Raw genomic sequence first — 27,592 nt, 5'->3', positions numbered from 1 at the left:
TTTAACAACATGCTCAGAATGACACAGCTAGAAAGTGGTCAAGCTGAGACAGAAACTGTGATCTTCTGCCTGTGTGCCTGTTGCCTCATAGCTGATCTGCTAATGGCCTGAGTCCCAGCTATTTAGAAAGAGTCCAAGATGCCTCACAAATTACATTAGGGTTTCCCTGGCATGGAAATTGGGTCAGAATGGTAGGACTTCTAGAAATAGGGCAGGCTGAGCTGCTCCACAGGGGGCTACTCTCACCCACATACACAGACAAATCCTAGATAAAACGTGACACGGATGAATATTCTCATACATTCTTTAACCTGAAAGGAAGCAAAGGAAATGCCTGGGAGCCAGAAACAAAAGGAGAAACCAAAGTCAAGTTGAGAAGCCAGAGCAGATGGCCCCGAGACCCCAGGGGTTCTCAGCTGGGATACTTGCCCTCAGAGTTGGGGCTCACCTTATAATGCCACACAGGGACAGGAGATGTGACTTTGGGTCTATGTGAAGCCGGGAAGCTGAATTGAGCTCCCTACATAGCTTTGAGCTCCCTCTGAGCCTGATGTCTGGAAGAACTACAACTTCTGTAAAGAGGAGATGGGAAAACTTGTCTGCCAACAACACACTTTCCATCTGTGTGAGTCTCTGGAAAAAATCAAACACCTGGACTCACACCATTAGAAGGTGTGGGCTCTGAATTACACTCTACAATGGAGGTATCAGAGTCAGAGAACTTAACATTGAAAAACCAGCTCTGGACCTTGAGTTTCCTCGAGTTCTTAAGTTTTCAAGGAAAACAGGTGCCAAAACTGCTCTGCTGGGATGTTTTCTTCAGTCCAGCTTCATGCAGAGACCATGTTTTAAAATGTTGGGAATTCGTTCACGTAACCAAAAATACAAACGCGAGGAAAGGAGCCACGCACAATGAGTGCCAGCAGGTGCACAAATAGGTAAATGAACACTACAAAAGCTAGAAATAGCAACAACCTGAAGAGTAATTTATAATAGGCATGGTTAACATGATGAAATAAAAGACTGAATAGAAGCTACAGAGAAAATATGAACCTGGTCAGTAGAAACAAGTATATGTGAAAAATAGCCAAATACAAATTCTAGACATGAAAATAAAGGCATGGACACTTAGGACGACATGGGTTGAGTTAAACGGCAGGTTTAGTCTCAGCAGAGGAGAGAGTTAGTGAAACTGAAGACGGTTCTGAGGAAATCACCCAGAATGCACCTAGAAGAACAAAAAGATGAAAAATGGAAAAGAACCGATTAAGCGAGATTGAGGATAGAATGGCAAGTCCAACATACCTCTGATAGGAATATTCCGGAAGAGAGACTAAAAAGAATGAGAGAGAGGCAATATTCAAAGGGAGCATGACTGAGAATTTTCCAGAATTGAAGAAAGACATGAGTCTTCAAATTGAAGAAGTACACCACGTCCTAAGCAAAATAAATAAAAACGATAAAAATTTTAACATGACTTCCATTTCTTTGGGGTTATTGGTCTTTTCATGTTTCCTGTTTCTCCTAATCCTTCTTTCTGGGTTCAACGATCTATTACTTGACTGTTCGATTTACAGGATGAAAGTTAAACAGAAAATATAAGAGCATAAATTAACGAAATAAAAACAAATAAAGTAGAAGGAAACAATAAAGGTAAATGTGAAATTAGTGACATAGAAAACAAAGAAACAATAAAGACGGTCAGCATCAGAAAAATTGTTTCTGAGGATTCATAAAATGGACAAAACCCTGGCAAAACAGATTTGAAATTTTATGTTAATAGTCATTTTCCCCTCCACTTTGAAGGCTATTCCATACTCAGCTAAATTATCATTCACAGGTATATTTTAAGTATATTTAAGACAAACAAGGACTGAAGACTGAGAGTAGTTACAACTCACAGATCGCCAGTGAAATAACTACTAAAGGATACATGATGTGAACAAGGGAGTGGACACCTTGCGATAAATATATAACAGAAAAATCACATCTAGGTATATCGTAGTACAAACCATTAGTAAGAATAACCTTTAAAAAATGAGAAAAAAAGGTGCCTACCTGCCAAGAAATGGCTGTGAGATTAACAGCAAACTTATCATCAGCAAAAATAGATGCCACAAGAAATGGAATTATAGGGACACCTGGGTGGCTCAGTCAGTTGAGTGTCTGACTTCGGCTCAGGTCATGATCTCACGGTTCGTGCTTGAGCCCCAAGTTGGGCTCTAGGCTGACAGCTCAGAGCCTGGAAACTGCTTCAGATTCTGTGTCTCCCTCTCTCTCTGCCTCTCCCCCACTCATACTCTGTCTCTCTCACAAAAATAAATAAATATTTTTTAAAAAATTCTTTAATAAAAAAAAGGCAGAGATAAACAATATGAAGTATAAAAAAGGGGATGTAAGAAACAGAATTTTTCAAACTTCTAATACCATGAAATACTGGCTTTACTCTTATGTTCTTTTATCTGATACTGAGTGCATTAATTTTTCAGTTTTGCTTACTTTTTAATTTACACATTTCAATGTATACATTTCCTTTAAGTAACACTTTGGTGAAATGAACTATATCTACTATAATGTGAATATCCTAAATTTACCCTATCAACTGAAAAAAAGGCCAGTTACAGAAAAAAAAACCCATTTATATACATTTTTAAATACACAAAACTCTAGTATGTTGTTGTTGTTGTTGTTGTTTTTGCAAGTGAACATCTATTCCTAAAATGTATCAGAATAAGGACTGGGAGGATACATATCAAATTCAAATAGAGTCTGTCCCTGGGGTAAGAAATCAGGACCAGAAGGCAAAAGTCAGAAGGAGTAAAAAAGGGTCTTCAGTTATATCTAAAGACATTTTTCCCTCAACACACACACACACACACACACACACACACACACACACACCAAATACTCTTTAAAAACACAAAATCAAAAGAAAAGAATGGTCTGGCATTCTGTCACCATCAGAAGCTTTTAAATCTCTAAAGGCACTCTGGCCAAAACAAATACCATGTCTATTTAGACAGAATGCCTGCCCCCACGTTTTAAGAACCGGTTTTCCAGCTGCTGTTGCTGTGAAACTAGGTAGCTGATAGTGAAATACGTGCTGTTAAAAAAAGGAAACCCCCAACTTTGCCTCCTTGGAAAAACAGGATCCCTTTCCCATGTGTCAGAGGCACAGACCAAACCTGTCTCACAAAAGAGCTTCTGTGAAATTTCACTCTTAATTGTCCCAATTTGGTTAAATAAATACAGTTGGATGGATGCATGGATGGATGATGGATGGATGGGAGGGAGGGAGGATGGATGGATGGATGGATGGTTGGATGGATGAGTGGATGAATGAATGAGTGAATGGATGGATGGATGGATTAATGAATGAATGAATGTACTCTTTAGGGAGTAATATACTAGCACAGGGAGGGAGACTATGGGAAGAGGAAGGACACCAGCAAATGCTAGACCTTCTTCAGAAACCTGATACCACATGAATACAGACTAAGAGTGACACCCAGTGGCCAGACCACCTGCATAACACACAGGATGATTCCCAGGACCTCCGCACCCTGACTGTTGCTTGTGACCAGGTGGTTTATGGACTTTGACTCTCATTGCTGTGATTTGGGGAGGTCTGTAATCTAGGGAGTGCTTTGGGGGGAGAGGGGGTGGGATAAGCCACTCCCCCTCTCCCCCGCTCCCTCTTCCCTCTCTCCCTGTCTCCTGGCTCACTTTCCCCTTCCCTACCCAATATGTAGTCTCTAGTGATGGGGTCCCACAGGTGACGAGGTAGAGAGGCCATCAGAAGACACTAGAAACAAGGAGAATTTCTCATGCCACCACTTCAATACAGGGGGTTATGTTCTTCATGGTGAGAGTGGACCCAACGAAGTGAGCTAAAATGTGGTGATCAAATTAATTTAGAGGTACAAGTTATTGCCATTTGGGGCAAGGTACGAGGTACAGAAGTCCCATAATGTATGACATCTGACACATTGCCCCTGACATCTTATTCAAACTGCTTCTCAAAGATTACCCATGGCAGTAACAGCACTAGTGAGAGTCAATGCGTATTGGTCATATACACACACACACTGTGCCAGGCACCATTCCAAGTGCTTTACATGTACAGTATTAGCTCATGTTAACTCCTGACAACCCTATGGGCAAGTACGAACATTGTATGCATTTTACAGTTGAGAAACCTGAGGCATAGAGACACCGATGGACATATCCAAGGTCCTGAAGCTGGGAAGCTAGCGGAGACACACAATGTGCTCACATGGCCATAAATGCCTCTCAGGCAGTCTGGCTCTGGAATTCTGATTACCAAGCTATGCTGCCTCCCGATGACCAGTGACCTCCCCATGGTCACGGACCTCTCAGTGACCAGTGACCTCTCAACGGTCAATCCCAAAGGCCTTTCAGCAGGCAGCCCTGCTTCATCGCTTTGCAGCCTGCAACAGTGTTCATGATCTCCCCACCTCCCTTCCTCCCTCCGCCTCATCTTGCCCCTTTGTTCCTTCGTCTCCTTTGCTACATTTCTTTCTTCCTCTGCACTGTAAATTGTTCTTCCCCACCAAATCTCAGTGCTCTTTATTCTTTCTCCCTCTTACCAGGACCTCAGCTGCAGAACTGTGTTGCTGAAAAAAGAATGCTAGCTTTAACATCAGGATTCTGGGGTCCCAGACGCGGAGCCTTGGGTTCAGCCCTTTCACTCCTAGGGTCCTCACTAGCCCCCGTGGTAAATGAGGGGGTGGCTTGAGCAGTGGTTCTCATTGTGGCTGCACATTAGCCCCACCTGGGCAACTTCCATAACCATGGCTTCCCAGGGCCCACCTGCACCAATGAGATAGAATCTCTGGGGGCAGAACACAAGCATCCGTATTTATAAAGCTCTTGGAATCTCTAAATTCCTGTTGACTGGTCCACAGCAGTGACCTCTGCTCTCCGTTCCTTCCACCCCTTCCTAAGTGCCAGCCTCACCATTCTCACTGGTCTCCTGCCTCGAGCTTCTCCCCTGCCCATGCACACCTCGCTCAAAGCCATGGTTAGAGAAGTTCCAGGCACATCATTTGTCACCCTTTCTCAGAGACACTCGCTGGCTCCCCGTTCTCTGCCAGTTAAAGGACACAGGCATTCTCCGTCTGCCACCTCATGGCCACGTCATGCCCCGCCAAGTCTTTGCCACACCAGTGCTCTCCTGATGACCTGCTTCTCAATGAGCAGGAGCCATTCCTCAAGCATCTCCCTCACTTTTCCTACCTGTGTTCACGTTTCTCCATTTCCATCAGTTGAAATATCTTGCCTCATACAAAGCTGGCTCAAATACTGCCTATTTCATGAGAGTTCTCCAAACACCCTTTTCCTCCTTATAAACTCCCATTCACTCCATAATCCTTTAGGGGCTCAGTGAGTCTCTTCCTTGATTAGACTCACTTGGATTCCCACATTTCCGTGTAGGGAAAACAAACTTCTGTCTCTTCTCCCTATAAAGGTCAGGGCTTAGAAAGAGATTTTGCCCTTCTTCCACTCTCTTCGGTGGCTCTTTCATACAAGGGAAGGGATTCCAGTCCGAGTGTTCAGGGCCTTTGATAATCCTTGAGCCACGTTTTCCCTGTGTCTCAATGTGGCAGCCAACTCTGTTCCTTCGGGTACTTTCTGGGCCCAGGCTTCCTACTGTTTCTTATCCTCATGCAGGAAGGCCAACCCAGGGAGACTGGTCAATATTCCTGCTGCTCATCGGTCACACGATCTGCTTCTCAGAACCAGCCCTCTAGACTCCAGGCAGAAACGAGTATAAGATGCACTCTACCATCATGGTCAACACTGTTGCCACACAATTAGCTTTCAGCAGGTAAACCTCCATGGGAGGATCTCTCCTTCCCCTGAGCTGTAATCTATAGGTCCCTTTGCAAGCCCTTCCCTAATGGGGCCCCTTGATTGGATGGGTAAGTGGCAGAATACAAGGACCAACACCACACCTGCAGGGATGACAGCAGGCCCTTCACCTTGGGGCCGTGCTTCTCTCCTTACAGGAAGGCTTTCATGACCATCTGCTGAACAGAACTGACCTGACTCATTCCTTGATCACTCATCCTCCCCTTCCCATCAGCCCTGGGGACAGCTTTGGTAGTCAGAATGTGCGCTTCTGGCTCTGTCTTGCCAGGGAACCCTGGAGCTCATCTCAATCCCATTCAGGATGGGGTGGGGCCACTGGGAAGGTGCCCGCTCCAGGATCCCAGAGGGCCTGTCTGCCATACTCACATTGGGGAGTAAGACTCAGGATCTATGTTCCTGGTGGGGACAAAGCCCACTTCTCCTGAGCGTGTCGACTTTCCAATGAACCACTGAAGCCCAGGTATGACAAAGCCGATGATCTCGATGCTTTCTCCCTGGTGAAAATTCAGCTCATCCTTTTCTTCCCTCTCATGTTCTTTCCAGGCCTTACATTTTCCTCTGCCTGTGGGGAGATAACATCCATGTCAACTAAATAAGGCAGAAACTGCTTCCAGCATACTATGAAATGAAGGGTCCCCAGAATTCAGGATTTCAAGGACCAGTAAAATCGTCTCCCTACCACACCACCCCTCCACCAAAAAAAAAAAAAAAAAAAAAAGAAAAAGAAATTGGGAGGAATGACACAGGGTAACTGGCTCTTAACTTTGCCAAACTAGGACATTCAAAGAAAGGAGCTACCATCCACTGTCACCTTCACTTTACAAAAGAAATGATGTATTAACAAATGCAGGAAAGATCATCTCAGAATACTGGATATACGCTAAAACTGAATAAAGTTCACTCATGGCAAGCTGAAAAGCTTCCTATATCGTCCTACTATGTCTGATTTGCCATTATCACATAAATACTTTGTGATGCTTAGCACAAATTGACAGACCAGTGTGAAAAACATTGTGGGATCTCTCCATTTCCTTCCAACTCCTTTGGCCACTATGAGCCTCGGTTTCCCCAACTGTACAATGGGAATAATAAGAATGCCTGGCTCATAAATATTAGGAAAAGCCAAAGCGATTACATGCACAATGCCTGGTACCTAATCAACCCTCCATAAATGTTAGCCTCGTGCCACCGGTGAACAGAAAACCGCTCAGGACCCAGAGGGATTTGGAAGACTTCCCTTCTGATGATGGTCATTACTCAGCTTGATGAGTTTCCCAGCTAAGATCTAGTAATGACATATTTATAAGCTCCGTACCGTCCAGTTTACAAAGTACGTTTAAGCCCATTTTCTCAGATCCTCCCCAGAGTCCCAAGGGGATCAGAATCCCCTTTTTATAGGTTAAAAGGTGGAAGCACAGAGAAGGTATGTGATTTGTCCAAGGAACTCAGTCTCTCAGCTTCTGGTTAACACTTCTTTCCGCTAATCCTGCTTTGCTTGGAACGATGGTTTTTATGTGTCTTAGTTTCGGTATTTGCGTTAGCCGTTCTGCTGAAGCTACTGGCCTTTTTTTTTTTTTTTTTTTTTTTTTTTTGTCCCCTGACATTTTTGATCAAGTTATTATCGGCTGTGTGTTCAAGGTCAGAAATTCCCACCACTTCGTGGGTTGATGGGATCCGTAGTGTGTTAAACACCTGCAGCGCGCAAAAACCATACTAAGAGATTTTCAGATGTCCTTTGGTGGACTTCTCATGGTATTCGAGGTCAGTTTTATGGTAACATTTTACTCATTAGGAACTTGTGGCACAGTAAGCTTGTGAACCGACGGAGATCACACTGGTCTTAAGGTGTGGAGTCAGAAACTGAACCCAGAGCAGACATCACAGCCCTGTATTCATAACTCCAGGGAATGCTTGTACTGCCTCAGATAGCTGAAAATCTTATTTATGGTCAACTGATTGATTAGATCTAATGTCTGGGTTCCATAATTCCTTGCATTTCTTTTTATAAAGTGCTATTTGGGAAAAAAAATAAAGTGTCATTGGAGCCCAGAGCTTATAAAATTGCACTTGGGCTAAGTTGGTTGGGAGTGGGGAGGGGCTCTAAGGGTGAAGATGAAAGGAATTATATTTCAGACACTTAGAAAACATTACAGTTCGTTTCCAGTAGATACACATATACTTATAGCTACATGTGTGTATGTGTATTTATGTGTACTCACATCCATACACATGCGTACAGAGATTACCTAGAATATACGCATATATACATAATACATAATATTATATATATGTAAATATTTCTCTATTCAACAAATATCTACTGAGTATATCCATTGTGTGCCAGGCCTTCTGACTCTTCTTACATTCAAGACCCATTTCACCTAACTTTAAGGGAAATTGGAAAAACGTTTTGACCAGAGATTGAGAACAGGCAGCCTGCGGCCCACATGCGGCCCACACCAGGCTGCTTATTCACCCATATGTCTTCAAATCCCTATGGTCCCTACCACTCCCCTACCTCTCCCATTCAGGCCCTCTCTGCCCCTGGGAGCATTTGTATCAATAGCCCTGGGTTGAGACTTCTCATTTCACAGGCAAGGAAACCCAGGTTATAGACAGCAACCACTTTCTCCAAGTCCAGGGAGCAGCAGAGGCTAAACAGGAATTCCCATCAATGGACTCCAAACTTGCAGATAAAATTAGGAGGCAGGGCGATATGATCTCCCCGACAATACCGTCTTCAACTCAGCCATACCGATCTGATAGGAGCCTGTCCAATCCCTCTTCCTGGAAAAGCCACAGCTTCCTGGATAGTTCTTTAGGAACCATCTGCCAATGGAAACGCGGGGTTTGCAAACACAGATTTCAAAAAACTGACAACAGCGAGCAGAATAGTCCGTTAAAATAACAATGAGGGTGATAATGGGTAAGTATCATGGTTATTATTCCTATTATAATGATGACCGACATTTATTGGGCATTTAGGCACTGTGAAAAGGAGACGAATTCAGCAGGCCTGGGATGATTTTTTTGGCTCTGCGATTAGTTGGCCAGTGAAATAACTAACAAGGGATCCCTTTCCATTATCACTGTCAAATTCTCTGCCAGAGCCAACCACAGGGTCCACAGCCTGGGATCATGCATATTGTCACTCGGTATGTGACAATCTCCCGGCAAGGATTTTCAAACTTTAGTATGGAACACATCCTCTTACGTTCAAAGGGAGCTTATATAAAATGCAAATTCCTGAATCTAATCCTAATAGAGTCTGAAGATGGCCAGGGGGGCACTGAATTTATAGTAAATCCCCAGATGATTCTGATACAAATGGTCCCCAGTCCCCACACTGAGAAACATTGCATTTGGAGACCAGGCAGTAGGTTTCCTCTTAGGTACAACGTCCATCTGAAATTTTGAGTTGTCTCCAGTTTCATCAAGTTGTGCAAATTTTGACCGTTAAAAAAAATGACAAAAGACAAAAAACCATCCAGGTTTTCTTCCCACCCGGGCACCATAGATGCCCATATGGGCAAGCATGTCTCCTCTGTTCCGTGCAGACCTCAGTTCTGCTCTGGGACCCACTCCCAAGATGTAGGTGGCTACTCACTGGTGGAAAGGGAGCGGCAGAGGTTCCAGGGCTGACACGGGCACCAGGCCCCGCTGACCAGTCACCAGGGACACGCCCTCCCACTCGGATCCGCCTTCAACTATTTTCACGGAGATTAACTCCTTCTTCCAAAGTGTCAGATACTCCCCTTCCTTCTCAGGCGGCTGAGCCACAGAGCACACGGCTCTGCAGAAGAAGTGGCCTGTAGATAGTGAGAAAAGCCCCTCCAAGGAGTAGAAGGAAGTGAAAAGGGATTATCACACAATGTAACATTTCTAACAGAAGCCGAAATACTTTTCTTCCTGGGAGTCAAGGACACAGCCAAGGGAGAGCCATCCCAGGGAGACTCTGGCATCCCAGAAGAACTGTACCAGGGGGGAAAAAAAAGCCACTGAGAGGGAAGGCACTTAAATTAGACACCATAAGCTCTGAGTAATTTGTGAGAATCAGGTTTAATTGGGACTTTGCCTTGAAAAAAAAAATGAAACAAAAATTAATGAAAATACATTTAACAGAATTTCAGTTACAATTGCAAGCTTCTGCTTAACCTGAGGACCAGAAAAGAATAAGTTGATTTGGGCGAATATAATTTCTGCAACTAGATTTTACAGTAGCACAGTATGACATTCTTTCCTTCCATTGTGATTTGTGCAATGCAATCATAAACAGCATCATTTTGCAAAAGATTCTATGCAAATCTGGCTTTTTCACTGTGTCTGTGACGTCATCAGTTGTTAACTGATTGGCTGTAGCCCTGCTCAGATTCCTCCTTGTAACCAGATCAGCCGGTGCTCCAAGAAGTTCCCTGACACCATTTTCCTCAATTTCATAAAATCTTGCGGGATTTGTAAGATCTGCAATTTTATTTCACAATCCAATCATATACATTTTAAAAAGGGGTTCTTACTCTCGGATGCACATTAGTATTGTCTGGGCAACTTTCAAAAAATACCAAAGCCTGGCTCCTACCTCTGGAGATTTAATTGGCCCTGGTGGAGCCCTGGCATGGGCGTCTTCTAAAAATTCCCCAAGTGGTTCTAACACCAGAAAATCAGTGAGACTGACAAATATAGCTGTTCATGGGATGTCAGTGTCAAACCAAGAGACAAGTTTGGAGTAATATTATAACAGGTGGGTTCTTTATGAATATTCTCACCTTTGAATGATTTTTGCCTCTCTGTGTATCCTAATTACTTCAGGGACGCTGATAATAAATATCCACATAAAAGCCCATTCCACCCCACTCCAAGCTCACCTTCCTGTATCAGAAGTCCCAGGTATATTGTTTCCAGGTGTTTCTCATCCACGGAAACTTGGATCTCTGTATCTTCCACCAATCTGCAGTTGAGCCAGTACTTATGGTCAAAGAGGAGATGTTCCAGACATGCAGATACATAGCCTAAGAAATCAAGCCAACAAGATTCCTGGACAACGTGATTTCTGCCATTAGCTGAGCCCAGGAAAGGTTGAGAAAGCTCCTTTTGGAAGTTCCTTCTTGGACTTCCATCCTCAACCTGACCCCATTTAACTGGCATTAGAAGAGCATAGAGAGGTAGCTAGAAAATTTCTAGAGTGAACTGATTCTTCTCAGCATCTGTTGGGAAATACAAGTCATTTTTAAAGGATATTTACCATTTCCAACATGTTTTGGGTCACCATAAATGCACAATGAGCTCACCAAACCTAATTACCTTTTTCTAATACATTCATGGAGCAATCTCCAAGATCATAATTTGGACCCTGGGAGGCCCTGGTCACCACCCCCTTTCAGGTTTTCCTGACTTGAGTTTCAAATCTCCTGACTTGAGTTTCAAAAAGTCCCAGATGATGCAGTGGCTGGTGGGCTGTCCATGACCCACAAAGGAGTCAGGATTTTCTTTAACATCCCCTCTCTGACCCTCTCCATCAGTCATGCTCAGTATGGTCTCCCTTGTTAAAACCAGACTGGTAACTCTGCAAATTGCAACTATGGGTAATAATTCACACCCGCCTATAAATGTGAATGATTTATGTTAAAATTTTGCTTCTGTTTGAGACTTCCTCTTTCTTAAGATGCAAAAACCTGTGTTTTTTTTTTTTCCATTCTGACTCTCCATGATACCTGCTTAGGCCTCGTGTGTTTTCTATAATTGTGCATCTTGTACTTTGATTGCACATAAATCACCTGGGGATCTTATTAAAATACAGATGCTGGGCCAGTTGGTCTGGGATGGGTGCTGGGATTCCACTTTTCTAACAAGCTCTACATGAGGCCAATGCTGCTGGTCCACGGAGTACACTTTAAACTGGAGGCGGGTCTCTAAATGATCACAGGAGATGCACAGTATGGAGAACAGAAAGTCGCCATGACTACGAGAGAAGCTATACCTTCTAGCCAAGAACCATCTTGACCCCTCCCTCCCTCCACAAGGTCATTTCCTAGAAAACCCTGCAATCTGAGTCCCCTTTAGCAGATAACTTCCCATCCCTTTCTTTGACCCTTTTCCAAAAACGTGGGCTACAGTATCCAGAGCTTTACTATTCTGAGCAGCTACTCTGATCTTACTGAAGACTGGTTTCCTTTTTTTTTTCCGAAACCATCAATCTGTATCTCTCCCAGTCCTTTGAATTTAGTAGATCACTAAGAACTTCCTGCCAGTTGCTTGATTATCTGAGAAAGTAGTCTCTTCCTGAAATGCACATAGCATTTGAAGGTAGTAGTCAATATTTGCTTTAGATTTAGTTCCAGGTAGTTTGTGACATTTCAAATGTTAACCGGGGCGCCTGGGTGGCGCAGTCGGTTAAGCATCCGACTTCAGACAGGTCACGATCTCGTGGTCCGTGAGTTCGAGCCCCGCGTCGGGCTCTGGGCTGATGGCTCAGAGCCTGGAGCCTGTTTCCGATTCTGTGTCTCCCTCTCTCTCTGCCCCTCCCCCATTCATGCTCTGTCTCTCTCTGTCCCAAAAATAAATAAACGTTGAAAAAAAAAAAAAAGTTAACCATCCACGTTAGGGCTCTAACTTCTTTCAGTTATCAGAGCCGGGCCAATTCCCTAATGTCAAGCCCTACATATTGGCTGAACTTTGATGTAGTTACGTCCTCCACCTGCCTGCTCCACATCATACCTAAGTTCAAGTAGGTGGAAAACTTCCAGATTTCCTCCACGGTCTTGAAGGTGATGAGGAACTGAGCCTTCTGGGACTGGATACCCACCAACCTGGCTGAGAGGTCCTGGGTAAAGAGAACAGTGAGAAGACCTGGGGTGACAGCGTCTTGTTAATGATCTCATAGACACGCAAAATGTTTCGTATGAATTTCTTGATTGTGGCATTGATTTGTTTTTATATCACCAAAAAAAAAAAAAAGGAAACAACCTAAATGTCCATCAATAGGAGACTGGTGAATTATGATTCATCCACGCAATGGAATATTATGATATTACTCAGCCATAAAAAAGAATGAGGAAATTCTTGGTGCTCTGACACAGCTCCAAATATATGCTGCTAGATGGAACAACAGCCACAACAGAAAGAAAGCAAGGTGCAAAGAATACCTTTTGTGTTAAAAAAAAAAAAAAAAGGTGTATAAGGGAAGGGGAAGGATAGATAATAGAAGGCACCTTGAAAGAAACTTTGATTGTGAATCTATGTCTAATGAGTATTTTCATAAAGCTGACAGAAAAACCAAATTACACAAAAACAAAAATCATCCACAATCCGCCCTCCTAGAGATCATCGATGTTAACACCCTTGCGTATTAACTCTGAATCCTTTTTCCTCTCCGTGAGTTTGGAAGTAACTATTTTTATATAAGTAGAATTACATTATGTAAGTTGTTTTGTAATCTTTTGTAACTAAATAAGATTTTGTGAACCAGCTCCCTTGTCGTTAAATAATCTGCATTCTTCTTAATGGTTACATATGTCATTGCTACATTAATATAATTAATTCTTAACATTGCCTTATGGTTAGACATTTGAGTTGTTCTCATTTTCTTACCATCCTAAACAGTACCGTGATAAACATCCTAGAGTTAAATCTTTGTACACATCTTTGATAGTCTTGACGCAAGTTATTCTGAGATGTGCATTTGGGAATGCAGACATTCATGTTTTCAATCCTAAAACGCGGGGGCCAAACTGCCCTCCAGAAAGGCTGTGCTAGGCCAGTTTGCATGCTCCCCTACCCCAGTTTTTTTTTTTAATAACTGAGAAAACAGGCCTGAACCACTATGCAGACTTGGTGTTCCCTTAAAATCTTTTTCTGTTTCTTGTCCAAGCTTCTAGAGTTGACTATAAGGACGGATGGCCAGAACATCCTTTCTCCCCCAAGCCAGGTCCTGCCATCAAAGATCAACCCCCGGAATGCTGTTCTGGGAGAACCCTGTGGAAAGAAGAGGATAGAAAGAGAGGATATCTACCCTGTGGATAGAAGAGAAGAGGACAGGAGAGAGAACAACAAAGTCAAAACGCTGGGGTTCTCCCATACCAGGCCCCAGGAGTCCCCAGATCCTTGGAGGATGTCGATCCTGTTGCCCAGGGAACGGGCTCTAGATAAAAATTGATTTCTGGGAGATTCAGCAATTGTCAGGCACCTCACAAAGATCTTTATGAACATTGCCTCATTTACTCACAATAACCCTGTGAAAAGAGTATGATTACACTACTGAATACATTCTAAGATGCACTTTTCCCACATTTGATCATTTCTGAAACAACAGAGAAGGAAGCACGGCATCATACTTAATTGGCCGTATTTCTTTTCTTCCCTTGAGGTATGTAAGATGTTGGTGCGTTTTATAATCAAATGGCACCTCAGATTTAATAGAAAATGGCCCTCTCCACGTCAACAAGGGCCAGGCACAGACAGGTTAAGCAATCTGCCCATGGTCACCTGTGTGTGTGCCGTGGCACCTTGGCTGGAGCTGAGATCCGGCTGACTCCAGGTCTCAGTTCTGGCACACAAGTTTGCCTGGCTCAATCCTCAACCCAGCAGACCCCCTGGCTCAATCAAACCCAGCTCTTGCCCACGCCAAGAGTGACTCAAATTTTTAAAAAACTATGGTGCCAGTTAGCAGCTCGTGCCTCCAAGTTTCTGAATTCTGGAAATTAAAAAAAAGCACACTACTATTTATAATTTATCTACTATTTATGGAGTATATACCACCACCCAAGCAAAGCCAAGCTCTCTACGGATACTGACTCACTGACTCCTCCCAACAAACCAAACACTTTCTTTCTTTTTTTTTTATACGTGACAGATTAATAGAACACATTTCCCTTTATAATTTGTATCAAATTAATTCAGGGACTGTAAAAATAACTAGAACATATTAGTTTATTACATAAAGTAATATTCTCTTTATCCCTCCTCTAGTTGTAACAATTTTTAACCATTTCTGACTTTGGCTCTCCTAGTAAGTCCCTCCTAAGCTGTAAATAATTTGGCCATACCCTTCTTCCTTGGTGTAACAGCTGAAGATACTAGCTACCCACTATGAAAGAGGACGAATTGGTTTTTTACTTCAATGCCTTTTTCCCTCCCATTCTAAAATGTATAGTTACTAATTTTTGATTGGCAATTTTGGTAATTTAAAAAAATACATACTTATTGGTTACCAGTGTTGAGGAAAGGGGACAGAGGAGAGTTATTGTTTAGTAGGTACAGAGCTTCCATTTGGGATGATGGAAAAGTTCTGGAATGAACAGTGATGATGGTTGCATAACAATGTGAGTGCACTTAATGTCACCGAATTACACACTGAAAATATTTAAAGTTGAGAGTTTATGTTATGTATATTTTATCACAATAAAAAACAATAAAATTCCAATTAAAAAAATTAATTTCATTTTTTTTAAAGTATACTTGATAGACATCGCAACGATTCCCATCCTACACAGGTAAGTAACTTGCAGAAGGTCAAACAAATAACAGTGTCAGATTTGAAACCGTTTTCTCTGATTCTGCAACTCCTCGCCAGCTTCGGAGTGCTGCCTATTCTTGTTGGGCAGAAAATATGTACATTTTCATTCATTGTTTCCTTCAGTCAGCCCTGTTCTTGAGGGCCTACTTTGTTCCCGGCGCTGTCCCAGGTGCTGGTGAACCTTGCAGCGGCCGGACGAACACAAGGCAGGCTCAGAATTGCACCCCTCCATCCAAGCTCACCTTAAACAGTGCACGCACCTCCTGGTCCTCATTCTCCAGCGCCCAGAGCCGCCTCCTGGCTGCTTCCTGCAGGGGGCCGTTTACACACCTCCTGGAGCGGCTCTTCACACTGAAGGAGAGGGTCAGATCTTAAAGAGAAGAGAGAGAGAAATGCAATCAGGTCAGGCTGGAAATGCGGTAAAAGGGAAGAAAGAATTAGATGAGGCTCAATGCTTCCCACACCTAAACCTTAAATTGGTATCCTCATTAATTAGAGATTACAAGTACTCCTAACTACCTAACAATCTTCTGAGCACCTTTTGAAAAATGTCCCCCAAGGCAGAAAAGAAAAAGAAAAGGCTGAAGCCCCAGCATGTTCTGGAATCCCAGGAGTTGCCGTTGGTTATTCCTGCTTTGAACAATGTATATTTCTACGCTGCCTGGCACCGAGTGCCGACACAAACAGGTAGACATATATTGCCTCCTGTGAATGATCTGTGAAAGTTTTGCACAAATACCAACTTATCCATTCATAGGGAAATGTATTAATATGTCAAATGTATGATATGTCATAGATATTAGGTACTTTATATACTATGCATACACCATACGTTTTTCTCTAAACCATTTCTTTCTAATAATGTTTCTATTAATGTTTGTCAGGGTAACTGATAATGTATTAAAGCCTACCTTTAATTTCTTCAAAATGCACATTTATTCAACCACTATTGTGAGCAGAGGCTGCTTCAGGCGCTGGGGTATCACAGGAACAAAATAGACACGGTCCCTGTTCTCACAGAACTTGTATTCTAGGCAAGTAACCCATTCGGTGAACACAGTAATTTCAGATGGAGAAAAGTGCTACAAACTGAACGCAATCAGGCGAACAGACAGGGGGACCAAGCACTTGGAGGCTGAGGTATGCCTTTGAATAGTGTTGTGAGGAAAGGTCACCCTGAGGAGGTTCATCTTAGAACCGAACTTTGCCACATGCCTTCTTTAGACAATAAGTAGCCATCTTGTTAATAATTAGCAAACGCAAGGAGCCAAAGAGGCATTGGACTGCATAACCATGGAGGTCTCTCTTCTAAGCCTAACTTGCAGGGACTTTGCAAATCCCTGAGCACTTTAAAGACGGCCCCTCTCATGCTGACCTGGGTAACACAAGGCAGCCTGGAATCCTACCTGTAAGAGGCCCATTTTTAAACTAGAAGTCCTGAAAATGTTGTGGCTGCCGATCGGCTCCAACAGGACACGCCCAACTGACCTGACATTGGTATGAACTGCGGGTGGATGTGTGTTCCACTCCGTTCCTCCCTGGCCTGCGATCTAATCTCATCCAAGCCGTCCATCTTCAGCCGAGCGGATCCAGTCTTCTGGTAGCCTCACTGATCAGCGCGCTGACCTCTCGGAGGAGGCAGGAGGCGAAGCCCAGGGAGGCGGAGTCACACAGACCTGGGCTCACGGCTGGGCTCCGAGCTGGCTAACTGCCATGCCCAACAGTTAATTACCTCTCTACACTTGACTTTTCTCACTAGCAAAATGACTTGTCGAACGAATAACCTATCTCACACAGCTTTTAAGAGGCTTACAAATGAGATTATGCATATAAAGCTTTTTGTTCAGGGCCTCCAACAGAGCAAATACTCACTTAACACCTTAAGCTCTGGCTCTTGACCCTCACAAACTTCCCACCCCCACCCCAGTGCTACAGCAATTCCTGATCTCTCTGCTCTCATCTTGTCACACCCGTAATCAACCTTGACTCTGACTGATTCTGGGATGCCTTTTTGCCAAGCCCATCGCTCCTGTCCTTCCAAAGCCTGACCCAATTCCCTTCTAGAATCTCTTGCAATAGCCCCGAACCAATGACAGTCCTTTCAGTGGGGATCTCCTTGCCCTGCATATGGATCCGTGGATATGTCACTCAAAAGACTGGATTTAAATAAGCAAACTGCTTTTCAGATCCCAACAGGTGAGAGCCATCCGTGAGAACCTCCTGTCTGGGATCCTACAGTGCCCTCAGCATGACCAGACCGGGAAATAAATCAAGTTCACTCCAGTGTTAGTATGAAGTGCATTTTGTCATTTTTTAAAAAATATTTCTGAAAACTGGTCGTTTAATCATGCTAATGTATCTGATTGATTTTGTCTATGCCTCTTCTGCATAAAGGAGAGATTGGCCGCTGGAGCAAAGTGTCCCCTTCTCACTCCATGACTTTCCTGGAAACAGCATCCTGGAGGAAAACACTGAAAGATGGAAGAGACCAGCCCCGGTTGGATAAATTTCACCTACACGTACCCTCTGTTCATTGGCCTTCATGCATTGAGAAGGCAAAATGCTGACTCCACTGCCTTCAGGAAACAACAGATGGCAAGTTACCTTTTTTCCCAGGATGGCCCAAGCTGACAGACAAATAAGCAGACCGACACAAGAACAAGAAAGGGCAAGGTTTTTCTCATCATCAGCCCAGCAGTTGGACAGAATTGAAAAAATAATAATAATAAAAATAAAGAACCCGTAATGACAAGTAAGCAATATCCATTTACCTAGTTCACGTCGCTTGTAACATTCATAATGCAAATCTTTTTCGCAAATCTAACACTCGTATGCCAGACAGGAGCACGTGCTTGGAGCGGCAATGAAGCACGGTGGTTATGAACAAGGACCCAGGTTTGATTGCTTTTCTCGTCACCTATTAGCTTTGCAGTGGTGGCGAAGTTGCCTTTCTCTCTGGGACTCTGCCACCTTTGCAATGGGGAGTTTGGCGGCACCTCCTAGAGGTGAGCACGTGAGAATGAGACGCGATCACTTAGCACATGCTTGACACACGATTTGCCCTCAAAAATGGTCCCTGATGATGATATACTTTCTTTAGTACAGCAAATATATATGGAGCTCCTAATACGTGCTGGATCGTGAAGAGCTTTGAGTGTCAGCCTGAGAAGCTTTAACTTAATCCTGCAGGCAATGGAGAGAGCACCGGAAGATTTGTGAGCAAGTGAATGTCATAGTCAAGGCCCTGCCCACAACGATGCATTTTGTGGTGGTGCCTAGAAAGGATAAGAGGAAGGGAGCTTGCAGATGGGAGACATAAGGAGGTTACTGTGGTATTCGACATGGATAATATTTGTTTCAACAAATAGGGCTTCTCTTTAGGGTTTAAATACCTGGAGTCATATTCTGGGACAGGAAACATTTTTCCTTATCTTCAGATGAGGCTATAACCTCACTCGATATGATTGGATCCTTGGAAGGAGTTTCTTTACCTGGAGGAGAGCAAGTGAAAGATCATTTGTGTGGGTGTAAGCAAGACAGAAGCATGGACTGTAAGTCCTTGTCAAGTGACAATTTTTTCTCCAGGGCTGGTGGCATGGAAGAATTCTCACTGCTTGCACCATTACCTTGTAATTATTTAGTACTCAACTGTTATCAAAGACCTGTCACACACGCTCCCTCAATCCTGCAGTGGCCTGGGTGCCCCTGTTTTATTTAAAATAAACAGGGGCGCCTGGGTGGCTCAGTCGGTTGAGGTTCCGACTTCGGCTCAGGTCATGATCTCATGGTCTGTGAGTTCGAGCCCCGCGTCGGGCTCTGTGCTGACAGCTCGGAGCCTGGAGCCCGCTTCAGATTCTGTGTCTCCCTCTCTCTCTGACCCTCCCCTGCTCATGCTCTGTCTCTCTCTGCCTCAAAAATAAATAAACATTAAAAAAAATTTTTTTTAAATAAACAAACAGAACAGATTCGTGCTCACATGTCAGACTGGGTCCCCTGGCTGAGTACCCTGAAGATGCTCATTCTGTGTTGAGCCTTCAAGGTCATTATAGATATGAGGTCCATGGGTGGATCACAGAAGTGTTAGAGCAGAGCAAGACAGAGTGGTGTCATTAGGGAGATGACTGAGGCATGCATGCTCGTCATGGACCTGAAATGTACGATGGTCCCCAGACTGTCTGCCCACTAGAGTCCTGTATGAGATCTCCAAAATGTTCCTGTCTTCGCAGCTGTAGAATTGGAGTGAAAGGAGAAGAAAGAGGGTCATGGCATAGGCTAGGGTTAGGAAGGAGGTATTTTGATGGCAGAGAGTTGAAAAGAGAAGCGAATACAGCCATAAAGCATGGGGCAATGGTTATAAAAGAATAGAAGGACATTTTCACAAGTATCACTGGGAAATGTGGGCCTCCTTCGTGGTATCCCGAAAACACAAGAGAACTCATTGACACATTACTTGTGTGGTTACTCTGTTCCTTTGACCGCGAAACTGCTCAAGGACTATCCCATGGGATCAGCATATTATGAGCACTACCTTCTCCTGGAAAGAGGGGTTAGGAATCTTGGCTTAACCACTCTGTGGGAGACACTCAGTTAATTCTCCCAGTTTCTTCAACTGTAAAACGGTGCTAGGTCAGGCTCAAGTAGACCTACCAGCTTCCCATTCTGGACCTGTTCTTCTACTGATGCAGCCCAAGAGTGATAAGGGACCAGCAATCACACTCCATCCACTCACTGCTGATTGGTGCCGAACCCAGATTCTCACACTGCTGCCAGGGGTCTTGGCCTCCACTCCATGCCTATGCAGCAAGATTTTGAGGCTCGGGTGGAGGACCTTCCATTTCTTCATAGCAGGAGCAGTTAGCACATTTGGGGGTGATGTATAGGGAGAATGAAATGGATTTGGGTTTGAATAGGCAGAAGGAGGGGCCCGTCAGCTCACAGCCTTTCATCCAGTCCATCTTGTTAGGCATTCAGTGCTGAAAGCAACTTAGCTGGAAGGCTGGCAGTCATGAGCTATCGAGCTATCGTTGAACAGGAGTATTTTGTGGTTCTGCTCCCAGGAACCAAAGGTAACGGTAGCAAAAAGCCACAGGCTTGGGAATCGTGAGATAAGAGGTTGAGCACAAATCAGATTCTCCCACACCCTAGCTAATGACCTTGGGCAAGACATTTCACCCATCCATTTTCCGAGGCTTCACTTTGCCACTCATAAATGTCAGACTGATCTAAGTTAGTGTTTCTCAACTCTGACTGCCCACTTGAATCACTCAGATGGGTTTTTAAAAATAGCAGTGCCTAGGCCACATCTCCAGAAATGCTGACTTACTTGCTTCCTAGTGCAGCCCAGTCATAGACATTCTTTCAAGTTCTCCAAGTGATTCTAATTTGGCCCAGTGTTGGGAACCATACACCTAGACTGGTGCTTCTCAAACTTGAATGTGTGTTTGCCTGGGGATATTGATAAAATTTAGATTCTGTCTCAACTAGGTTGAAAGCCTACGGTTCTGCCTGTCTAATGTGCTCCCTAGTGGAGCTCCTGCTGGTCCCAGGAAAACACTTGGAGTGGCGGCCTGCTTCTCTACTCTGAGACACTGAAAACTGATTGACTAGAAGCCAGAGACTATAACAAACCCACAAGCATCTTTTTTTCTTTTTTTGTTCTTTTTTTGGTCGTCTCTTTTCTTTTCCTCCTCCCAACCCCCAGAACAGTGAATTTTTTAAAGTTTAAATTTGAATTCCTTGACATCATTTAGAAACGGGGATACTCTCAGAGAGGGAAAGAGGCAAACCATAAGAGACTCTTAAATACTGAGAACAAACTGAGGGTGGATGGGGGGTGTGGTGGGGAGAGGGGAAAGTGGGTGATGGGCATTGAGGAGGGAGGGCACCTGTTGGGATGAGCACTGGGTGTTGTATGGAAACCAATTGGACAACAAATTGTATAAAAAATAAATAAAAATAAAATAAAGTAAAACATATATTGATCATTGAAAAAAAAAGAAACTGGGATATTCTACATAGCCTAGATGCTTGGCTTCGCTTTGAAAACTGGAAGATCTGTAGCTCAGGGCCCTCATGTGACAGCAGTCAGCTGGAGCCCAGTGGTTGCTGCCCCTCTATGGGAATTTGTTCTTCTCTGGCCACCAGCATCCCCACATTGTCAAATTTATTCATTTGCACCTGGTTCCAGCAAGCTTTGTCCTGATTGTAAGACTGCATGAAAAGAAACAACAGCCTAAGGATGTTGAATGCCTGTGAGGTAAGTCCATCTCGAAGGAGTAAGTTCATGGCCACCATTTTGCATTCCTATCAGCAGTGTGAGAGAGTTCCAGTTGCTCCATACCCTCACCAACACTTGATATTATCTTCTTTTTAAATTTAGCCTTTCCATAGGTGTGCAGTTTTATCTCATTGTTTCAATTTACATTTCCTCAATAACTAATGGTGTTGAACATTTTTATGTTCTTATTTGCCATCCATATATTTTCTTTTCTTCCCCCATTCATGATTTTATTTTTATTTTTATTTTTTTTTTGCTTTAAACAATTTTTTAATCTTATTTTTTAAAATTTACATCCAAGTTAGTTAGCATATAGTGCAACAATAATTTCAAGAGTAGATTCCTTAGTGCCCCTTACCCATTTAGCCCATCCCCCTTCCCACAACCCTTCCAGTAACCCTCAGTTTGTTCTCCATATTTATAAGTCTCTTCTGTTTTGTACCCCTCCTTGTTTTTATCTTATTTTTGTTTCCCTTTCCTTATGTTCATCTGTTTGTCTCTTAAAGTCCTCATATGAGTGAAGTCATATGATTTTTGTCTTTCTCTGACTAATTTCACTTAGCATAATGCCCTCCAGTTCTATCCACGTAGTTGCAGATGGCAAGATTTCATTCTTTTTTTTTTCAATATATGAAGTTTATTGTCAAATTGGTTTCCATATACAACACCCAGTGCTCATCCCAAAAGGTGCCCTCCTCAGTACCCATCACCCACCCTCCCCTCCCTCCCACCCAAGATTTCATTCTTTTTGATTGCCAAGTAATACTCCATTGTGTATATATATATATATATATATATATATATATACACACACCATATCTTCTTTATCCATTCATCCATTGATGGACATTTGGGCTCTTTCCATACTTTGGCTATTGTTGATAGTGCTGCTATAAACATGGGGGTGCATGTGTCCCTTTGAAACAGCACACCTGTATCCCTTGGATAAATGCCTCATAGTGCAATTGTTGGGTCGTAGGGTAGTTCCCTTTTTAGTTTTTTGAGGAACCTCCATACTGTTTTCCGGAGTGGCTGCACCAGTGTGCATTCCCAACCATCCATATATTTTCTGAACGGAAGTATCTTTATAAACTTTGCTCCATTTAATTAGATTATTTACCTTCTTATCACTGAGTTATAAGGGTTTTTTTTTTTTTTAATGTTCTGGATACAAGTATCAGATACATGGTTTTCATGTATTATTTCCAAGTCTGCAGTTTCTTTTTCATTCTCTTGTTAGGTTTAGTGATAGCAAGGCTATCAGCAAACAGATCAGTAGGATAAGGGGGAATGAGCTCTGCATACACATGAGAGAGCAGAAACCAGTCGTTACATACCAGAGAAGTCAGTGACCATGGGGCTAAAATTGATAGATATGGCAGGGCTAGGAGAGGGAGAGAAATGCAGAATAGAAACAGCGAGCAATAGGGAGCCATGAAGGGAACCTTGAGCCTGGGGATGGCAAAACAAAATTGGAAACTCTACCTTGGGGGGTAGCGCAAGAAGGACAGGGAGAAGAAAAGGCAAAAGGCGGGGAGGGCAGCTTGAATGGCAATAGGGAACATAAAGCGTGAGACTGTGGACTGTGATCTGGGCAGATGAGAAGTGAAGGAATACAGTGAATCAAGTAAGGAAAGAGAAAGCATCTTGACGACTTGAATACGAAGGATAAAAGTAAGGAAGAGACAATCATGATAGAAAAGCGAATAGACAGAGGGATCTGAGAGGTGATGTAGCTCTACTCCTCATTTTACCGTGGAGAAGCTAAGGCCCAAAGAGGAGCAGTGTTTTTACCAAGGTCACATAGCGAGTTAGCAGCAGAGTCAGAGGCCATCCAGATCACTGGCGGCGGACCTCGCTGCCACCATTACCTTAACCCTAACTGGGAATTCAGGGCTCTGAAGTCTCTAATCTGGAAGCATCTCCCTTCCAGAAACTTGCTGGACAAAAGCATCTGTGCTTACTTCTCCCCTCCTTGCTCTTACCCACCACCCCGACTTTAAGAAGCAAGTGTGGCCCTGCGTGCTTTCTTCCCCCCACCTGCGTACTTTTTCCTTCTTTGACCTGACAGTCACAGCACCAGAAGTTTTTTATGATGTAAGCCTACTCTGTCCTGGTTGGGGCAAGTATCAAATTAGAACTACAGCTACATCTATCTCCACGGACATATCTCCAATCCTAATGTTGAGGAAGAGGGAAAAAAGAAGTTGCACGATGCTATCATTTTGTTTAAGTATCAAAATCTGCGGAAGAAATTCTTTGCAATGATTACGGGTACATGGACATGTACTAAAAGCACGAAACCGCTGAATTAATGAAAGTAATTAACTTTAGGGAGAGAGAGGGGGAGGGAAATGAGACTAGGAGAGAACTACCAGGGGACCCTACTTGTGTCTGCAACGTTTTTTTTTTTTTTAAGTAAGAGAATAAAATAAAGATATTCTGAAGCTAATATGGTATAATGTTCAAAACATGCTAAAGCTAGACGGTTGGTTTATTGTTCTGATATTCTCTATTATGAGTAAGTTCGAAATGCCTCACAAGCTTTTTAAAGTTCAAATACGAAGCATCATTTACTATTGGCAGCATTCTCCCTCAGTTTCCTATTATTATACTCATGATTCACGTCTACCAAAAATGTTGAAAGTTAAAACCACCAATGATCAACGTAGGCAAATGTTCTCTCTCACATCCTCCGTTTCAGAGTGTAAGGCTGCCAAATTTCTTCAAGAATGTGTTGAAGATAAGGGGGCAGTGCTAGGAGCTTTTAGATTGATGAACTTTGACATGACTTGCTCTGGGCTCCTAAGGGAGCAACTATAATTTATTAAACTGTGGCAAGAATGGGGGCTCCTGGATGGCGCAGTCGGTTAAGCATCCAACTTCAGCCAGGTCACGATCTCGCGGTCCGGGAGTTCGAGCCCCGTGTCGGGCTCTGGGCTGATGGCTCAGAGCCTGGAGCCTGTTTCCGATTCTGTGTCTCCCTCTCTCTCTGCCCCTCCCCCGTTCATGCTCTGTCTCTCGCTGTCCCCAAAATAAATAAACGTTGAAAAAAAAAATTTAAAAAAAAAAAAAAACTGTAGCAAGAATACCCAAGGGTCCAGGAAGTCAGACAAGACGGCAATTGACCAGAACCAGCATGTGCAATCGGGAGACCTTTGTGAGGAAATGAGAAACGTCACAGGGAACAGACGCTTCAGGCAGAGCCCTGAAGATAGGTGTAGATAGGTGTAGATATGTATTCTCACCTGGGGTCGCCAGAGCCAACACTCTTCACTGTGTGACACCCCAGCAAGCCGGCGAGGCATCGGTCCAGAGCTCAGTGCTACCAAGAGCCTTCTCCTTTCCTGCCTCCCTCACCCTGAGGACTGTTGGCCTTTGCTCTTTGCTCCCCCTTAAACAGCTGTAATGGCAGAAGCAGCCAGAAACAGGGCCACTGTGGAGCCAGGAGTTAGGGACAAGGGTTGTGGGAATAGTCTTTTCTAGTGAACAAGAAAACAGCCCACAATTACTGAGGGGTTATCAGAACCCAGCCCCTGTACTTAACCCATGAGATGAGTTACCTGATTTAATCCTCACCAAAAATTCCGTATGATAGATAGTACCATTAGATCCAGGTTACAGATGGGAAACCAAGTGCAAGAGACTTGCCCAAAGTCACAGAACTACAGAGTCGCTCCAGGATGTGTCGCATACCTTGTTCCATGTCTCCGGGATAAATGGGGGGCCGAAAAGGCGATGTTTATATCAACAGTCCCCAGACCTACAACAGCCATATCATCCTCCCTAGGGAAAGTCCCCGACAAGCACAGAAAACAGTTTGGAAAATGGCACGAAAAGCCTCAATAAAGTACATAGCAGGTTGACTCTTGGCGAACTAGTGGATTCAGGATCCCAACCACTTACTGATGTCACAATTCAGGTGAAACAATAAAACAACTGGTCAATAAGGTCCTAAGAATTCTGAGGATGCTTTCTTCAGTGTCGGTTGGTTTGGGGCCACAGAATTCTTGTACCTGAAATCTTGGGCTGAGGACAGGGTGTCAGACAGAGGCAGAGCTGCTCCAGCTGAACCTGAGGGTCAGAGAGCAGGAGCAGAGCTCCCTAGGGCTCCTTTGCAGGCCGAGCCTACAACGCCTCATCCTATAGATGAGCAAACAAAGACCTAGAGAGAGAGCTTGGTATGTTAGGGTCATAGAAATGTAATTAATATGTGGTTAATTTCTTGTGCTTAATTAACCGTGTGCCAGGTCAGTTTAAGTGTTTCACATGTAGGCTTAATCCCTACCACAGCTCTATGGGGAATGCATAATTACATCACAAACCTATAGACAAGGAAACTGAAACAGAGAGGTTGAGTAAATTGCTAAGGCAAGTCAAAGAACCAAGATCAAACCCGGACGCTTTGGCCTCAAAGACCAGGCGATTAACCCTGATGATGCCTGCCCAGTTAAAGGTAGGCTGAGTCAGCTCTGGATCACTGGCTTGGGGACCAGTGATCCTTCCTGTGCCCCCACACTCCGTTCACTGTCTGTTCCCATGGGGTACAATGGCAGCAGGACTTAGGGGAAGGATCCGAACAGTTTATAAACCTTAGAAGTCTGGAGAAACAAAATGTTTTCACAGCTAAAGATCATGTCTTTTGTGCTACGGGCATCATTTGGGAATTTGTTTGCCTTGGCTCGGGGTCCTCCTGGGCTCCCCTTCCAAGGAATCACGTGGTACTTCTGGAAGATATGGAATCCTAACAAGGGTTAGGAATGATTCCTTGGCATGGTGCTCTCTTATTTCCCAAGTAAGTCCTCCCTGACTCTGCCAGCTTCCCTCAAAGCTGCCACACATCCTGATAAATGCCATACCCCAGAAGGCAGGGCCCCACCTTGGCCTTGCTCTGAAAAGAAGCAAGAAGCTTGCGTTGGGGTGACTTAACCCCGCTGGTTGCCTGGGACTGTCCTGCTTTTAGCACTGACTGCATCCTGAGAAAGCCCTCGGGCCCAGGCAAACTGGGATGGTTGGTCACCTAATGTCAAGTCTCAGATGACTTGACAATTTCACAGAGCAACAGCTCTCCATGGTCTCAAGATGTACCAAGAAAGGGGGGGGGGGGGGAGAGAGAAAGAAAGAGGGAAAGAAAGAAAGAAAGAAAGAAAGAAAGAGAAAGAAAGAATGGGAAAGAAAGAGAGAAAGAAAGAAAAGAAAGAAAGAGAGAGAGAGAGAAAGAAAGAAAAAGAAAGAAAGAAATCAGGGGCACCTGGGTGGCTCAGTCGGTTAAGTGACTCTTGGTTTCTCTTCAGATCATGAGCTCGAGTTTGTGAATTTGAGCCCCACATCGGGCTCTGCCATGACAGTGCAGAGCCTGCTTGGAATTCTCAATCTCTCTCTCTCTCTCTCTCTCTCTCTCTCTCTCTGCCCCTCCCCCCAGTTCTCTCTCTCTCTCTCAAAGTAAATAAACAAACCTTAAAAAAATGTATCACTCTGTAATAGGTAGGAGGCAGGAAATTGCCTGTTTTTCTCAGGTAACAGCGACCCTGATGAAAATAGGGTTGTGGGACAGAGGCCAAATTTGTGACCACGCATGGGCCCCAGAGACTCGCTGCCTGAGGTTTCTTCCTGACCTAGGGAATCCTGGGAAGAAAGGACGGAAGGGGTTAGTCACACCCTGCAAGCGGCAGCCAAGAGCAGCTCTGGCTCCCCACAGAGCGAGCTCAAAGCCTCTCCCTTCAGGAAAAGTAGAAGCTTCCCAGGCTCAACTCCCTTCTCACAAAATCGGAACGGCAAATACTGAATGAGGGACGGAGGAGAGGGAGCCAGAAAGCACGGCCATCTCCCCGTCTTGGGAAAAGCAGCTTCCCCAACCCAGCAGATCCCTGAGCCTTCACTGGACCAACCACCTCAGCCAAGCCACGGACCCG

At 44.0% G+C, this 27,592-nt stretch overlaps 1 protein-coding gene across 7 annotated transcripts in view; it reads right to left on the bottom strand.

The window, feature by feature from the left end:
- Positions 1 to 27,592, bottom strand: part of SH3TC2 (SH3 domain and tetratricopeptide repeats 2) — an 86,483-nt gene that overhangs the window by 21,809 nt on the left and 37,082 nt on the right. For 4 of the 7 annotated variants that reach the window (XM_047864780.1, XM_047864775.1, XM_047864776.1 and 1 more), the window contains exons 2-8: positions 18,796 to 18,894; positions 15,646 to 15,773; positions 12,607 to 12,712; positions 10,758 to 10,901; positions 9,503 to 9,704; positions 8,651 to 8,724; positions 6,262 to 6,457 (exon numbers count right to left, since the gene is read on the bottom strand). In XM_047864780.1, the coding sequence (XP_047720736.1) occupies positions 6,262 to 6,457; positions 8,651 to 8,724; positions 9,503 to 9,704; positions 10,758 to 10,901; positions 12,607 to 12,712; positions 15,646 to 15,773; positions 18,796 to 18,805 (860 nt within the window). In that variant the 5' untranslated portion in view covers positions 18,806 to 18,894. Of the gene's footprint in view, positions 1 to 6,261; positions 6,458 to 8,650; positions 8,725 to 9,502; positions 9,705 to 10,757; positions 10,902 to 12,606; positions 15,774 to 18,795; positions 18,895 to 25,376; positions 25,550 to 27,592 lie in introns of those variants that run through there. The other 3 variants (XM_047864779.1, XM_047864778.1, XM_047864781.1) reach the window with 3 other exon arrangements.

This window comes from Prionailurus viverrinus, chromosome A1 (assembly GCF_022837055.1).
Source record: "Prionailurus viverrinus isolate Anna chromosome A1, UM_Priviv_1.0, whole genome shotgun sequence".
Classification (NCBI taxonomy): domain Eukaryota; kingdom Metazoa; phylum Chordata; class Mammalia; order Carnivora; family Felidae; genus Prionailurus; species Prionailurus viverrinus.
This window is presented reverse-complemented; position numbering and strand designations above follow the sequence as displayed.